Raw genomic sequence first — 15,993 nt, 5'->3', positions numbered from 1 at the left:
ATACACACACAGACCTCCATATATGTGCCATGACATATGTATACTCATACACACACACCCTGACCTCTATATATGTGTCATGACATATATACATACACACACAGACTTCCACATGTGACATGATAAATGTATGCACAGACACACTGACTTCCACATATGTGCCATGACACATGTATGCTCATACATTCTGACCTTCATATATGTGGCATAACATATGTATGCTCACACACACAGACCTCCACATGTGATATGACATATGTATGCACACACACACTGACCTTCATATATGTGACACATGTGTACATACGCATACACACTCTGACCTCCACATGTGACATATGTATGTACACACACACACATATTAATTACAAAATGAAACCTAACTGACAGAGAAGCTTGGTGAATGGATTAACCAAATGGTCACCAACCAATTCGTCACTGATGGAATAAACCCACGATGTATGTGTGTCTCAGGATATAACACATTAAGACAGATGCTGTAGCCATCCATGTTTTTGTGGCTACAATAAAAAAAAGACGCTTTATAAAGAGAAGAGGCATTTTTAACTCATGTTCTGGATGCTGCTGGGCCACCTTGTAGTGGAGGCCACCTTGGTTATGTAACAGGGCAAATGTCATCAGGGCAGGAAGCCATGTAAAAGGGATTCTCACAAGAACTCTCCTTGTAATGCCCACTAACCCCTCCAGGGGGCAGCATCCCTGGTGACCCTGGTACAGGATCCTAGAAACAAACTGGAGACAAGGCAAACCAAATGTACCCCCATGGCCGACGCACATCACTTCTGCGAACTATAGAAATAACATCGCATTGATGATCAGAAGAAAACCTAAGTCTGAAAACGTTGGCAGTGAAAAAGTTAAAGAAAAACTGCAGGTTACATTGTCCTGTGTAGCTAATGGATCAAGCCTGGCCCTCCTGGGCTGACCACAGCCTCACCTCGGCGTCTAGGGCAGAGAGAAGGAAGAATGGCTCACAAGGTTTCCAGGGGGATGAACGGAACTGTCCTGGAGTCTGTGTGTCCAACCAAACATCTCTGCTCATCTCTCATCATTCCTGCTCCTGTGTGGCAGCTCAAAGGACGACAGTCACTTCAGAAATGAAAGACACCCTGCTTCATTGCACTCTTCTTAGGAATATGATTTTCTCAAAATCTGGGCCAAGGTAAAACAGGGTTGTAAATGATGCCAAAGTCCGCCCCTTCTTCTCCACGGAGAAGAAAATTCTAAGCTTGTCAATCCCCACGCTATCTGCTTCACTATTCACCCCTCCCCCCACTCAGAGCATCTCCACACACCATTCACCCCCTCTCCCCACTCAGAGCATCTCCCCAACACCATTCACCCCCTCCCCCTAGAGCATCTCCACACACTACTCATCCTTTCCCCCATGCATTCGTACCTCCATGCATTCGTTTGTTTAAAAAAATACACTGTTAAGTTGGTTCAGTCACTGCCCCTATGCTTTTAAAAAGGTTTTATTGTATTTTGTTTATTCATATTTATTTATTTATTCATTTATTTTAGTTTTTTGAGACAGGGTTTCCCTGTATATCCCTGACTGTCTTGGAACTCATTCTGTAGACCAGGCTGATCTAGAACTCAGACATCTGCCTACCTCTACCTTCTGAATGCTGGGATTAAAGGCATGCACCACCATTTTATTTCGTGTATGTGTGTGTGTGTGTGTGTGTGTGTGTGTGTGTGTGTGAGTGAGAGAGAGAGAGAGAGAGAGAGAGAGAGAGAGAGAGAAGGGATTTGTAAAGCCGGATGTCTCTTTCCATTACACGGATCCCAGGGATGAAACTCGATTAATCAGACTTAATATCAGCTTCCTTTACCCACTGAGCCATCTCACCAGCCCCCTCTGCCACTGACTTACTTATGTCACATCTGAAAATCCCCCTTCTGGGGACACTGTCCATCTAGTTCTGCAGGGATGCCTCAGCCCCAGGGACTTTGGCAAATACAGTAAGGAGCAAAGTTCAACCTGAGCTGCCCAGAGCTACAACACCAGCAGAGATGGGGCTCAGCCAAAGACATACAGGTAGACACCACGACAGGCATCACAGACGGGGCTCAGCCAAAGACATACAGGTAGACACCACGACAGGCATCACAGAAAGCTCTAATGTGTTTCCAGTGGCCACTAAGACTGCATGCAGACTGTGTGCATGCCCATAAAAGGTCTGAAGGGCTCCAAGCAGGGCTGGGGGTATCTGAGGCTCCAAAGGAAGAGGTAGAAGCCAAGATATTTTTGCAAACTGCCAGGGTCACACCCACGTCCCTTATCGAGAGTAATTCCCAGTAGCCCACAGGGACATCTGCCCAAGTGGTGTCTGTGAATATCACAGGCACCCTAAATCAGGATTACATTGGAAAACTACTTTTTGTTGCTGATTTTTTGCAAGCTCACCAGAAACTTAGCAAAGCTTAAATACAGAAATGTAAAGGTTTCTGTACCCACTGCTTCTGACAAGTGTCTAGGTAGAAATGAGAGTAAAGAACCCATGGGCAAGCCAGGCGTGGTGGCACACACCTTTAACTCCAGCAGAGGCAGAGGCAGGCAAGTCCCTGAGTTCAAGGACATCCAAGGCTACACAGAGAAACCCTGTCCCAAGGAAAAGCAAATCAAAACAACACCCAAGTCCTGGGCAGATCCCCTGTACTGGCTGGCATCCCAACAAGCACAGTCAATGGTACCAACTCCCCTCTTAGTCCCTGCTACACTAAGGAGCCTGCATTAAGGGGCTGGAGAAATGACTCAGTAGGCTTTTTTCTTTCTTTCTAAGATTTATTTATTTATTATAAACACACTGTAGCTGTCTTCAGACACACCAGCATCAGATCTCATTACAGATGATTGTGAGCCACCATGTGGTTGCTGGGATTTGAACTCAGGACCTCTGGAAGAGCAGTCAGTGCTCTTAGCCACCAGAGATGGCTATCTCCCCAGCCTCAGGCTCAGCAGTTAAAGAGGTCCTCTTACTTAGGACCTCTGTTCAGTGCCCAGCACCCACACCAGGCTGTTCACAACTTCCTGTAACTTCGGGTCCATTGGATTTGACATTCATTTCTGGCCTCTGAGGGCATCTAGATACATGTGGCACACACAAGTGGTGCACACACACATAGACATGGATGCATGCACGCAGGCGCACACACAAAACAAATCTGAGAAAATTTAAAGAAAAAAGATCTGCCATTAAATTCTAAAATGCATGATCAGAAGCCCGCTCGCCTCAGGTCTCTACTCCACACAGGAATGAGAAGCCTAAGCTAGTTAATACCAAGGAGGAACGCAGTGCCTGATAAATGATTTCCCTTGCACGGTGATTTTTGAGACATAGCTTTGAAATGGCCACTGTTGTGTTTATAAAAGGCTAAAGGGTAGGGGGTGTTATGTTCTATGGAGGTGTGGTGAGGTATGAAGAAAGGAGGTGTCTTGGCGGCCCACACTGAGACATCCCTCCCCACCTCCTCTCCCCAGGGACAAGCCACAGGACGGTATAGTACAGAACAGAGTTTATTCAGGGTGTGGGGAGGGAATTAAGAGGGTAGTAGGGGGCTGGAGAGATGGCTCAGAGGTTAAGAGCACCCGTCTACTCTTCCAGAGGTCCTGAGTTCAATTTCTAGCAACCACATGGTGGCTCACAACCATCTGTAAAGAGATCCGATGCCCTCTTCTGGTATGTCTGAAGACAGCTACAGTGTACTTATATATAATAAATGAATAAATCTTAAAAAAAAAAAAAAAGAGGGTAGTAGGGCAGAGAAAGAGAGAGAGAAGTAGAGAAATAAAAGAGTAGAGGCCAGCCATGAGCACGTGGAGAGAAGTGGGGAGGGGAATGGGGAGAGTGGGGACAAAGAAGGAAAACTGTGAGAGAACAAGAGAGCAAGATCTAGAGGAAGGGCAAGCGGCCCCTTCTATGGTGTCAGACACACCTGGCTGTTACCAGGCAACTGTGGGGGTGGAGCTTAGACAGAATGCTAACAACTACAAGATCTGAAAGAAGAGAATGAGAGGGGCTGGAGAGATGGCTCAGTGGGTAAAGGCACCTATGGTTCCTCCAGAGGGCCTGAGTTTAGTTCCTGGCAGCGTTCAGTAGTTTACAACTACCTGTAACTACAGTGCTGGGGCCTTCTGGCTCCTCCTGGCCTCCACCATCACCCAGACATGTGGTATGTAATTAAAACACACATAAGTAATAATTTTGTTGTTGTTTTGAGAAAGGGTTTCTCTGTGTAGCCTTGACTGTCCTGGTCCTCACTTTGTAGACCAGGCTGGCCTCAAACTCATAGAGATCCACCTGTCCCTGGAGGAATTAAAAGCATGTCCCACCACACCTGGCAGAAATAAGTTTCTATAAATTAAAAGAGAAAGAGGATGAGATATGAAGGTGGATAAACCATACTGATATTCGATAGAGAAAACGGTAGGAGTGGCCAGGACATGACCACGGTGCACCCCCACAGAAGGGATGGAGAGCGAGCTATGGGAGGGAAAATGGGAAAGAAAATCGGGGACATGTGGGAGGGGAGGAAGGGTGTGAGGGGGAGAGGAGTCACCAAGAAACAGAAACCATCAGAATAGACAGAGAACTGGACAGGACCAAGGCCCAGAAGAGCAAAGAGAGATCAAAGCCTGGAGAAAACAAGCCTTGACAAGGTCACCATGCCAAGAGAAACACAACCCCCAGCACCAACTGACCAAATACTCTTCCTATGAGGAAAGAAAACACCCAAATTCTAAGTGATACCCAATCATCTTTTTTAAATTTATTTATTTTATGTCTATGAGTACACAGTAGCTGTCTTCAGACACACCAGAAGAGGGCATCAGATCCCCATTACAGATGGTTGTGAGCCACCATGTGGTTGCTGGGAATTGAACTCAGGACCTCTGGAAGAGCAGTCAGTGCTCTTAACCACTGAGCCATCTCTCCAGCCTGAAGCCCAAAAATCTTGTGGTTAATATCGTATACACTGCTTTGGGGGAAAATTAATTTCTCCTGGAAAGGCAGCTGAGCAGAAGTTGGCCTGACAGCTGTGAGCCCCTGTGGAGTCCCTGATAAAGCTAGGGTGTACAAAATCCCAGCATGCACCAGGAGCAAGGTTGGAAATGCTAGTCCTCAAGCAGGGAAATCCAGGCTGAAAGTAATCTAAGGAAAATGGGGAGTGAGTGTGCAGGTGTGTGTGTGTGGACAGTGAGTGTGCAGGTGTGTGTGTGTGGACAGTGAGTGTGTAGGTGGGGGGAGGACAGTGAGTGTGTAGGTGTGTGTGTGGACAGTGAGTGTGCAAGTGGGGTGAACAGTAAGTGTGTAGGTGTGGGGGGACAGTGAGTGTGCAGGTGTGTGTGTGTGTGTGTGGATAGTTAGTGTTCAGGTAGGTATGTGTGTGGACAGTAAGTGTACAGGTGTGTGTGTGTTGAGTGTGTGTGAGGACAGTGAGTGTACAGGTATTGGGGGAGGACAGTGAGTGTGCAGGTAAGTGTGTGTGTGTGTGTGTGTGTGTGTGTGTGTATGTATAGTGAGTGTGCTGGTATGGGGGAGTAGTAGGACACCCAAGCCTGCCCTCTACAGTCTCATCTGTGGCAAACACAACCTAGATCTAAATAGTACAGCAGGTGGAAGTTTTAAAACAAAGTCACTCTTTCCACTGCTTTCTAAACATACCTGTGACCAAAATTAGTGTGGCTCAACAAGTGACACCATCCTTGACCCTGCTGGAGCCCATGCCCTCGCCATGCTTCATAAGGCATAAGGAGCTGTACAGGTTGTGAGGACAAAACTGACTCGGGGCTCCTAGAAGGCGGGCCGCCTTTGAACCCTGCACCAATGGGGCATCTATGGGAACTGCACATTGCGAAGCTGCTCCTCCACACTCAGGTCAGATTCCTTCCCTAGAGCAAACAAACACCTTTCTACAGAGCGTCTGGGGCTCACCAGGACTGCAGTCTCTTGGACACTCTCGGCCCAGGGTGCTTCTCTCTCTCCAGCTTAGAGACAGGGCAGTTTGTGAGACAGACGTTCAACTAGAGAAGGAAAGGAGGGAAGACAAGTTGAGGACAGCTACCAGTGGGTTCCCAAGACCTCTATCAACCCCCATTCTTCAGGCCCAATGGGGAGAGACATAGACTCCAGAAGTCAGCACAGCATCAGGGGTCTAACCTGGGCTCCATAATGCAGCCAGAGGGAGATGACCTGGGCCTGTACCTCAAGAGAGGACACTCCTTCAGGAAGGTTATCCACTCAGGTGCTTCCTTTGGGAGCCCTTCCACAATGGTGGACACCAATTCTCTAACCAAGGAGGGACAGACAGAGAGCCACACCCTCCCGTGCAGTAAGACATCCAGATGGAAACCATGATTACTAGCAATGCCCAGCAACCTAAGCACCTCCCCAAGTTGGGGAGCTAAGTCCTTCCCACAGACATCCAACCTCAAGACCTCGAGAGTTCCCAGAATCCCTGAGGAGGCACCCGGGCTCTGACAAGGTCTTACCCAGAAAGGCAACATGGGCATAGATCTCCAGCATTGTGTCCCTGTACAGACCCTCTGTGCAGGCTGCAGGATGTCCCATGGACTCTGTGTGAAGTACACAGTCACATCCTCAAAGGTCATCACATCCTGAAACAGCAAACTCCCGATCAAGCTTAAGTGAGGCGGAGAAGCTCTGCACTTCTAGGGAGTCCACGACCCCAAGCCCTCATGAAGAGCAGCCAGCACTGTAGCCAGGGACCAACCCAATGCTCCCACTTTCAAATGTGCAGCCCCAGCTCCGTGCCACCCACACAGCCTGGGGTCTCACACAGCTGTTCCAATATTCAGCCCAAAACCAAGGCAATACCCGCTTCCTGGTCACCATAGCAACCAGTAGGGACATATTCCTGGATTTACAGACTGCCTTTCAAGGAATGATCATCCTCGTGTACACCTGTGTCACCTGGGTTTTCTTTTTAAAGTAGAATGTACTTCTTAATTCTTTGAGAATTTCATACATGCATACCATGTATTTTGGTAATATTTACTTTCTGATCCTAACTTCTCTCAGACCCACCCTTCAAGCCCCACCCCACCCCCATGTCTTGTCAGGTGTGTGTCTCTCCAAGCCCAGTCAGTGATGTTCATATGTGTATGGTGCAGTTGACTACCAGGGACCACAGCCTTCAAGAAACTGATACTACCTCCCCAAGAAGGCACCGACTGTTCGTAACTCCTCAGCTAGGGCTCTGGAGCTCCTGAGCCCCTCCCTCCTCCAGTTAGAATGCTGACCGGCTTGAGACCTTGTGTAGGTCATATGCAGACCACCACATCTGCTGTGGGTTCATGACTGTAGTGGTCCTGTCATGTCTTATCAGGGTGAGAGACTCCTCCTGACCTATGGTTCTTGCAATCTTCCCACATTCCTCTGTGGTAGCTCAAGTCTTGAGTGTGACAGAGATGACCATTTGTGGCTGAGCACTACACTTGTCCCCTGCACTTTGACCAGTTGTGAGCTTTGGCATTAACCACTGTCTCCTGCACAAAGGACCTTGGATACAGTCTGAGTGCTGCACTAATCTGTAGAGATAAATGAATTTAGAGGGCAGTTTGACCCCCTGGCTAGGGTCACCCCCTGAGCCCTATAGACTCCCAACTATGGGTCTGTGGCCAGGCATGTGGTACTAAGCATGTGTTTCCTCCTATGGAAAGAGCCTTAGAGCCAATCAGAAAGCAGTTGGTTACCCCGAAAGCATCAGGCTGCTGTTGCACCATGGACATAACTTACCATGCTGGTCATTTCTGTAGCTCAGTGTTCAAAGCTGGTCTCACTGAACCCGAGAAGCCTGCATTATCACCTTCTGGTGGCAAGAAAACCAGCCAGCAGGAAGGAAGTCAGTACCAACTTGATTTGTTCATGTGCTGTGACTACAGTTCTGTTGATGTTATTAGTCAGCTGTCACTCATGCTGACCCCACCCATCTGCATTGTAAGGAATCACCCGTTTGTTCCTCCCCTAGCTTCTTTTCAGATTCCCAGCACCAATCACTGTGTAGAGCAACGAAGCTCTGAAAAGTCAGGGTTTTGCAAACCACATTTTCCTGTCTTTTGAGAAAGCCAGCTCTCTCAGGAGAAGTGTGTGTGTGTTCTGGCTTCCTTGGAAAAACAACTCTCTAACTGTGGGTCTGACCCCAGTGGAGTCACAGAACTAAACGTGAGTCACCAAAAGCAACCAAAAAAACTGGTTCAGTGACCAAAAAACTGACTTAAATCAAGTGTGTAACAAGTCCAAGGTTTTTCCATCTGTGTGGTAATGTGTGACTTCACCGCCACTGTAAACACATGTGTGTGCTCTGCATGACAAGAACTCAAAAAAGGTTGACTCAATACTCAAAGTGTCTGTGGAAGGCGCTCACAGGCCCCAGATCACAGCAAACCTCGTTCCCAGCCCCTCCCCTTCTCCAGAAGCTTCAGTCAGTAAGGTACTTCCTGCACAGCTTGAGTACTTGGGTTCATTCCCTTGAACCCACGCGGTGGAAGAGTTGACTCCTGAAGGTTGTCATGTGACCTCCACACACCGTCTGTGGCACATATGTCTGTACACACACAAATAAGTGTATGGGGAGTGAAAGAAAATGCACACACTAGGGGCTGGGGATTTAGCTCAGTGGTAGAGCGCTTACCTAGGAAGCGCAAGGCCCTGGGTTCGGTCCCCAGCTCCGAAAAAAAGAACCAAAAAAAAAAAAAAAAAAGAAAAGAAAAAGAAAATGCACACACTGAACTGAACACTGGTCTCTTGACAATAAGTCCACAACGGATGAAGCAAACTCTTCAACGAATTTTGGGTTGTTTATTTTTAAGGGATGGATCTGGTCGATGTCCGACACACGCACACACACATACGCAGTTATTCCCTCTCCCAGAAGAGCGCATGGGCTCCCCTGAAAGGACCTGGAGTTACAGGAGGTTGTGAAAGAATCAGCAGGGATTCTAGGAACCAAATTTTGTTCCTCTGGAAGAGCAGCAGGTACTCTAACACAAAGGTGTGGCCAGGCTCGCTCCCCTTCAACTCCTGATATTCCTGCTTCTGCCTCTTCAGCACATCCTACTAGCAAGGGATACCACAACCAGCTCAATAACGAACTTCTAACTTAAGCAGGTGACTCGTTCGCGGACACGATCTGCGCTTCCACACTCACGGGATGTCCTGGCATGGCTTTCCTTTCTTTCATTAGTATCTGCAACGTCAGCCTCACCACTCCTAACATTTATTTCCTCCACCATGGGCCACTGGCCATGAACTTCGGCGTGGCCCAAGGAGTCCTTCAGCGTTTCGGATAATGGACAGCTAGTCTGAGGAGGAAGGAAGCTAACTCACCTGAGGCCAAGCGGTTTGGAGCATGACTGGTGTCCCTGACTCCTGGCACTGTTATCTGGCCTTAGATAAGCAAGACCTTAGAATCCAAGGGAACCGCAGGAGTGCTAGGGGAGGGACCTTGCCCTGAATCACGGAAGCCTCCAGTGGTGTCTGGGTTCCGTGTATCTCCCACTGTGGCCCCCAACTCCTCGGACACTTCCATCCAAAGCCTTCCTGCCTCCCACACAGGTGGAGGCCTCCACTTTACAGGCTTTGCAGCGCGCTTACAAAGGAGCGTGGGTCTGACAGCGAGGGGACAGACATCCTCTGAGGACAGATGATGTCCCAGGGGCCCAGTGCACCCCGGGCCGCGGGGGCCCCCACATCATATCGTCCGTTCGTGGCAGTCTAGGAACGCAGAGGGAAGATCCCACCTCGGACCCAGCACCAGCTGCAGTTAAGTCAACGACCAACTCGCCGGAACACTCTACAAGGCCCCGACCCGGAAGTACAACACACTTCGGCCGCTCTAGACCTTCCGGAGGCCTCATCTCGGTGATAACACCGCCCGACCCCTTGACCGTAGGGCGGAGTAGGAGGAGTTTGATGTGTCTCAAGGCGCCTGCGCACTTGTTTAAAGGAACTAACACGCAGGCTCCGGCACATCTGCTCTGAAGATCACAGAGGTGCGCTTTAGGACATCTGGGTGCGGGCGCACTGGGGCAGCAAGTGGTGAGCGTTGCTCGCTCCGGGCATAAATTATACAGATTCGTTTGAGCGATATATGTGGCACCAATTTTAAATAGCAACATGACTGGACAAAAAAGTCACACCTCCACAAATAAAGATTGGACATCAGTGTGCTGATGTGGCCAGAAAATTGGTTTAGCCAGTCAGTTCCCAGCACCAGAGTCCAGGCGGCTCAACTCAGCGCCAGCAAACCTAACGCCCTCTTCTGGACTGCCTGACACTGCACTCACAGCATATACCAACACAGACATATGAATCATTCTAAAAAGTATTTTAATGATGGGGTTGGAAGAATGTTTCAGCAGTTAATAGCACTTGTTGCTCTAGTAAAGGGCCACGACTCCATTCTGGCACCCACATGGTGGCTCAAACCATCTGTTAACTCCTGTTCCAAGGGACCCAAAATCCTCAGACACCACAGAGGTGCAGACAGCCCAAGCTGGCAAAACTCATTTACATAAAACAAACCTTTCTTTAAATGGTAAAGCAGTAGAAATTATAAGGTAGAAAGAACCTATTTCTCACTGGACACCAAGGTACTTACCTGTAAATGCCAGCATTTCAAAGGCCTAGGCAGGAACCAGAAACCCTACCTCAAACAGGTTTTTTAATGTTCAATAAGGAAGGTGTGGTGGTTGAAGGCCTATGCAGGCTAAGGCAGGAAGTACCCTGGAGCTCAGAAGTGGGAAGCCAGAAAAGCAAAGTGAGACCTCATTTTCTGGAAGCTAGCCAAGTGCACGGCAGTCCCAAGGCTAAGAAATCCTCAGTAGGCAATAGTAAATACCCCTGAAACCAATCACCAAATACCTCACTGTAGTAACCATGCTATTGGAAGGAACTGCTGACTCTTATCTCCATGAGTTCAGTCCCCTCCACCCCTGCCCCCTTACCTCAGGCTATTGCAGTAAACCCAGTTCCAGGTATTAGTTCTTAACCATCAGTGTTTCAGTGCAGTGAGGAATTGGCCCCTTTTGCCAGCCGAGGGACCAACCTGAGTCTAACTAGGTATGGGCTCTGTGCAGAAATCCACTTCCTTTAATTCCCAGCCCTGGGAGGAAAACTGTTGCTTCCTAACAAATCACCTGCTAGTTGGCTGGTTGAAAACAATACATTCTACTCCACTCCCATGGGGATAGGGAATCGTGGGGAGCAAGGCTAGAAATCTCAAGATTACTTTCAGTGTGGTCTCCTTTCCCACAAATCTTCACAGGCCACTTTTTGGACCATAAATAATTCCACCATGTAGAACTCTTTCTGCCACCAATGCCTTGGGAGTATGGGAAACGTGCTACTTATTTCAATCCCTTTCTCACAATCCCATGAAGGGAATGGGCTCATGGAATATGGGACCACCACCTTCCTGACAGCAGAGGGCCCAATGTGTACTCTGAAGTGCATAGATGTAATGAGCATTTTCAATTTCCTTCCCACTCTGTAAGACAATTGGGGCTGGGTAAACTGAAGTACCAGGGTTTTTAATCTTATGACCTACTTCACAGTTCCACTCGGGAGCTCTATACCTTCACTGTGCAGCACTGGCTGGCCTCAAACTCCCAAGTTCACATCCATCTTGAGTGCTGGGAGTAAATGCCTATGCACCATACCAAGGCCTGGCTCATGTCCTTCTTAAAGGCTACTCAAAGGACTACTCCATATTGCACCATTTCCTAGAAGCAGCCTGAATCCTGCCCTCAATCTTCTACCTCATGGGATAAACACAGCCCTTGAAAGCTGCAGACAATGACAGAACCCCACCCCCACCCCAGGTCATTCCCAACTTGTATTCCCAGGTGCCCAGGTATAAACCCTTGGACATCAGACTGAAAAGCACCCAGTGTGCTGGGGATCACCCTACAAGCAATCCACCCCCCACTTCTCTTATCTTTTTCAAGAACCAAGCTTCTCTCCAATCATCCACTTCCCTAGAAATATTCAGAGCCTATTTTACAGTCCAAAATTATCAAAATCATGCCGTGGAAAGGGAAGAAACGCTAAACGCACCACACATGCTGGACAGGCAAGCCGAGCCTCGCAGTAGCTTTCAAGGGTTGTACTAGATTCTAGATCATCAAACAAAGGTGGGAAATACAGTTATCTGTACAAGGGCTAATAACACTGTACTGTCGTGGTACCCGTGTAAAAAGGATCAGTTTAATTCTGGCTGTATGCTGAGTACTGAGGCCTGGGCAGAGTGAGTTTATGTAGCTAATCCTGGAAAGCATCTCACCAGTCCATTCCCCACTTGGTGATAAGCTTAGAGTCCACACATGAGATCTACCACTGTGTCAGTCAAAAAGAACCTTTATTCTTTGTGTAGCCTCCTCATGCTTTCTTGCCAGCTGCCTTTGGAGCAGGTGCCTTCTGGGCCGGGGTCTTCTGACCCTTCTGACCTTTAGCAGGGGGCGCTGCCTTCTGGCCTGCAGCCTTCTGTGCAGAGGCCTTCTGGCCTGCGGCCTTCTGGCCTGGTCCTGTTGCCTTCTTGGCTGGGACCTTGGCTTTAGCTGCTGCAGCGGCCGCAATGGCAGCCTTAGCAACAGCAGCTTTTTTAGGAGAAGCTTTCAGGAGAGCAGCTCTCTGGAGTTTCTTCACTTCAGTCTTGATTATTCTGTTCCTCTGAAAAAAAGAACACAGGAGAGCATTTGCTACAGGATCACACAAAATATACCAGGTACCCCAGCTGTCTTGCTGGCCTCACCTAACAGGAATTTTAAACACCTATCACCTACACCACCATGAAAGGGGCTGGCTACCATGCCCTTTTACCCTGCATCAAATACAAACATACATCTGAAAACTTACCATTTTCTTTGCCTTCATGACTTTGAACCGATCAAAATCTGTCATCTTGGCTTTCTGTTAAAAAGAAAAAAAATTGATCTCCCCCAACACTTCTCAGCACCCCACTCTCCAGAACTTAAAGCTTTGTCATTACCCTTTCTCTGGCATCAATTTTCTTGGCCCATCGTGTGGCGGCCCACTTTGTATTGATGTCTGCCTTCTCCCAAGCTTTCCGTACATACTTCTGGCGCGCACTGTGAGGAGCAAAGGCACAAGTTACTGAACCAGCCTCAGATTCAGATCAAATCCCCCGAGCACACATGCCACTGCTCACATATACGTAAGCCCAAAGCCATATCCTTTTGTAGGTGACAAGAGCTGCTCCTTACACGTCATATTTTGTACATTAACTTGGCCAAGTTTCTTAACCACCAAGAGTACATAGTAACTGTTACTGCTCTGAGACCTGTACCCCTGACCTGCGTGTCTCATGGACCACCCGAGTTAAATGTACGCTGGTGGCTCATTACAGCAGGTGCTTCAGTGCACCAATCCCTGAAGACAACTGCACAGTACTGCAGAAGTCTTAACCTGCATTTCCAAGAAAAACCAAACAATCACTGTTGCCTTCATTTCCAAGCTGGAAACACACTTCTTCATGTTAAATACCCAAGTCCATCAAATGACAGGTTTTTGCAGGGGGCATGGTAGCACCCACCAACCGCATTACTAAGGGAAGTCAAGACAGGAAGGTTGCAAGTCTGGGGTCAATTTGGGCTACCCAAGAACAGCCATTTTCACTGAATTTATAAGGGGTTGGGGGGTGGGGGAGACTCAAACAGTAAAGCGGAAGACCAAATATAGCTAACTTCCACGATGGCAAACGAATGAAGCCATGTTAAGTAAATTAAGGTATGTTTGCTAAATATAGACACCTTTTCTGGGTTGGCTCCAAAACACCTGTATTGTCTGTATATAATGGACCATGGCACCAAACCAAAGAGTGACTTAGAACCGGGTGTTACCTGTGTGGGAACTTGAGGATGAAGTCAGTGAGCTGCATGCATTTGAAAGGCATGGCCTGTCTCCTCACCCGGGTGCAGGGTCCATCCACTAAAGCCTAGAATACAAAATTGAGAGCCTTAGTCACCTCATGTTCAAGATAGCTGTAACCTCTATATAACCTCTGGTCTTCTTCAGGGCCAAATGTACATTACTATTGAGATAAAGCCAACGTGCACTCTAACCCAATATCCCAAACACCTTCATTGTGGGTCTTTTCCCCCAGACAAGGTCAAGTAGCCCAGGCTGGTGGCAAACCCCTGGTTCTCCCACCTCAACCTCCCAGAGCCTGAGGTAACGAGAGCCACCACAACTATCTTCAGGGCTGGGGAAATGACTCCAGGGTCTCTAGCAAGCAGTCTTGTCAACAGAGCTGCACTTCCAGCACCACTGGTCTTTTACAGTTACCTCATTTAAACTCACTGGTATTTGTCTGTCTGGTTTACCCGGTGAACTAATCTTGTGAGATTACTTACCTACCCTGCACTTCAAACCCTGTGCCCAGCGTTTCCTCAAAGTAAAGCTGTAATCTGAAGAACGCCACCCTACGCCGAGCACCATGTATAGTGCTGTCAATCTATGGCCCCGTTAAAGATTGTAAAAATACTTCGTCCAACACGTACCCTGTTTTGATCAATAACATCTACGATTGCGACCAGCTTTCCAGCATGGGGCCCAAAGGAGATGTAGGCCACTCGGCCAACCTCCACGAAACGCCTGAACACCTAAAACAGGAAGAGAAGACACAAGGGTTGGCTTTAGATATTCCAAGTCCGATGTTTGCCGGCAACACAGGGCTCAGAGCCGCCGTGGGGGCCGAATTTGAACTTAGCAACCAGTCCTTTTAACTTAAAAGTGTCCTGCATGCACTTTTTCCAGCACTCAAGTAGCCCGGATTCGCTCTTACCCATGTCTGATACTCCCTTAGTTCTCATACAATTTTCTCATTGTTCGACTCTGACCCACTCCCCGGTTCACTTTTTCCCGAGAAATAGAGCTGAAGGGAGCTCCCGTGGAGTCAGGCCGTCGGGGAGGGCCGAGGCCGCAGTAGCGCCGCCATCCCCGAACTTCAGGCCCGACCACTCCCGCCACTGCGCACGCGTGGCCCCGGCAGAGCCATCCACGCGAGCCACGCTCCACGAGGGCTGGGTTCCGCGCCCCACCGCCTCCCCACGCGCTTCCCAAGTCGCACAGAGCCACTCCACGCCGGGGCTCGCCCGCTCGGAGCGGAAGACGAGCGTCCGGACCGCGGTGCTCGGAGCCCTCAGCAGACACACTCACCATGTTGGCGGCGCTCAGCGAGAAGGGAGAGGGCCCGCCCTGCCGTGCGCATGTGTCGGCGGAAGCTCCGCCCCTACGTCCAGCGTATCCACCGATTGGTCGACAGGGAACGTGCGTGCTTTTACGCATGCTCAGTAGGTAATGACATGGCGGTGCCGGTTCTTAGCTGGTTGCTCCTACTCAGACACGTGCTGTGAACTTGGTGTTGTAATTCCTCTTTTCTTGTTTGTTTGGGTTTGGGATTCTTGGGACAACGCTCAGTGTCTGTCTTCTCTGTATAATCCTGGCAGTCTCGGACGCACCAATGCTCCTGCATGTCTCCCAAGTGCTGGCATGACAGAGCGGTCGTCATTCCTGAGAACTTTACAGATAGGAAGGACTCAAAGGCTGATCTTTTCGTCCGAACTGCCCAGAGCCCACTTCACTTTTCTTCTGTATACAAAGGATATAAGTAAAATACAGCCGAGCATGCTGGCGTGCGTCCTTAATCCCAGCACTCGGGAGGCAGAGGCGGAAGCAAGTTTGGATTTAAGGCCGGTTGCCTTACCAGTAATACATATTGAGACTGTCTTAAAGAACAAAGATACAGGTTATTTGGAACAAAAGGGGGCCGCGGTTGGATCCAGAATCCCAGATCTTAGAGTTTCATGCCTCCTTTACAAGCCTTACGTTGCATTGTTTGGGAAGATGCACCCTCTTAGTTTTTCGTTTGCCCATCTGTGTTTCTGAGAGGGTGCGAGTGCCACTGGGAGTCAGCACTTGTGGA

The 15,993-nt window shown here is 48.8% G+C and overlaps 2 protein-coding genes across 11 annotated transcripts in view; both read right to left on the bottom strand.

The window, feature by feature from the left end:
• The window catches only part of Znf621 (zinc finger protein 621), a 77,730-nt gene extending 67,883 nt beyond the window's left edge, over positions 1 to 9,847 (bottom strand). The window contains exons 1-5 of one of the 10 annotated variants that reach the window (XR_015628130.1): positions 9,378 to 9,847; positions 7,788 to 7,860; positions 6,521 to 6,646; positions 5,964 to 6,052; positions 547 to 1,173 (exon numbers count right to left, since the gene is read on the bottom strand). Coding sequence is in view for 4 of the 10 variants with exons in the window: in XM_087564228.1 (XP_087420354.1) it covers positions 4,943 to 4,967; positions 5,964 to 6,052; positions 6,521 to 6,646; positions 7,788 to 7,799 (252 nt within the window). In the remaining 6 variants the exon portion in view is untranslated. Of the gene's footprint in view, positions 1 to 43; positions 1,174 to 4,768; positions 4,968 to 5,963; positions 6,053 to 6,520; positions 6,647 to 7,787; positions 7,861 to 9,377 lie in introns of those variants that run through there. The other 9 variants (XR_015628135.1, XM_087564228.1, XR_015628131.1 and 6 more) reach the window with 9 other exon arrangements.
• A 2,294-nt stretch (positions 9,848 to 12,141) lies between these two features.
• Positions 12,142 to 15,252, bottom strand: Rpl14 (ribosomal protein L14). The gene is given in 6 exon segments (NM_022949.3): positions 12,142 to 12,719; positions 12,906 to 12,959; positions 13,039 to 13,138; positions 13,910 to 14,004; positions 14,570 to 14,671; positions 15,228 to 15,252. Coding segments are annotated over 6 exon segments (645 nt in total). The 5' UTR covers positions 15,231 to 15,252; the 3' UTR covers positions 12,142 to 12,428.
• Between the last annotated feature and the right edge of the window lie 741 nt (positions 15,253 to 15,993).

This window comes from Rattus norvegicus, chromosome 8 (genome assembly GCF_021556685.1).
Source record: "Rattus norvegicus strain SHRSP/BbbUtx chromosome 8, alternate assembly SHRSP_T2T, whole genome shotgun sequence".
NCBI lineage: Eukaryota > Metazoa > Chordata > Mammalia > Rodentia > Muridae > Rattus > Rattus norvegicus.
Note: the sequence above shows the minus strand (reverse complement) of the source record. Positions and strands in the feature narration are given on the sequence as shown.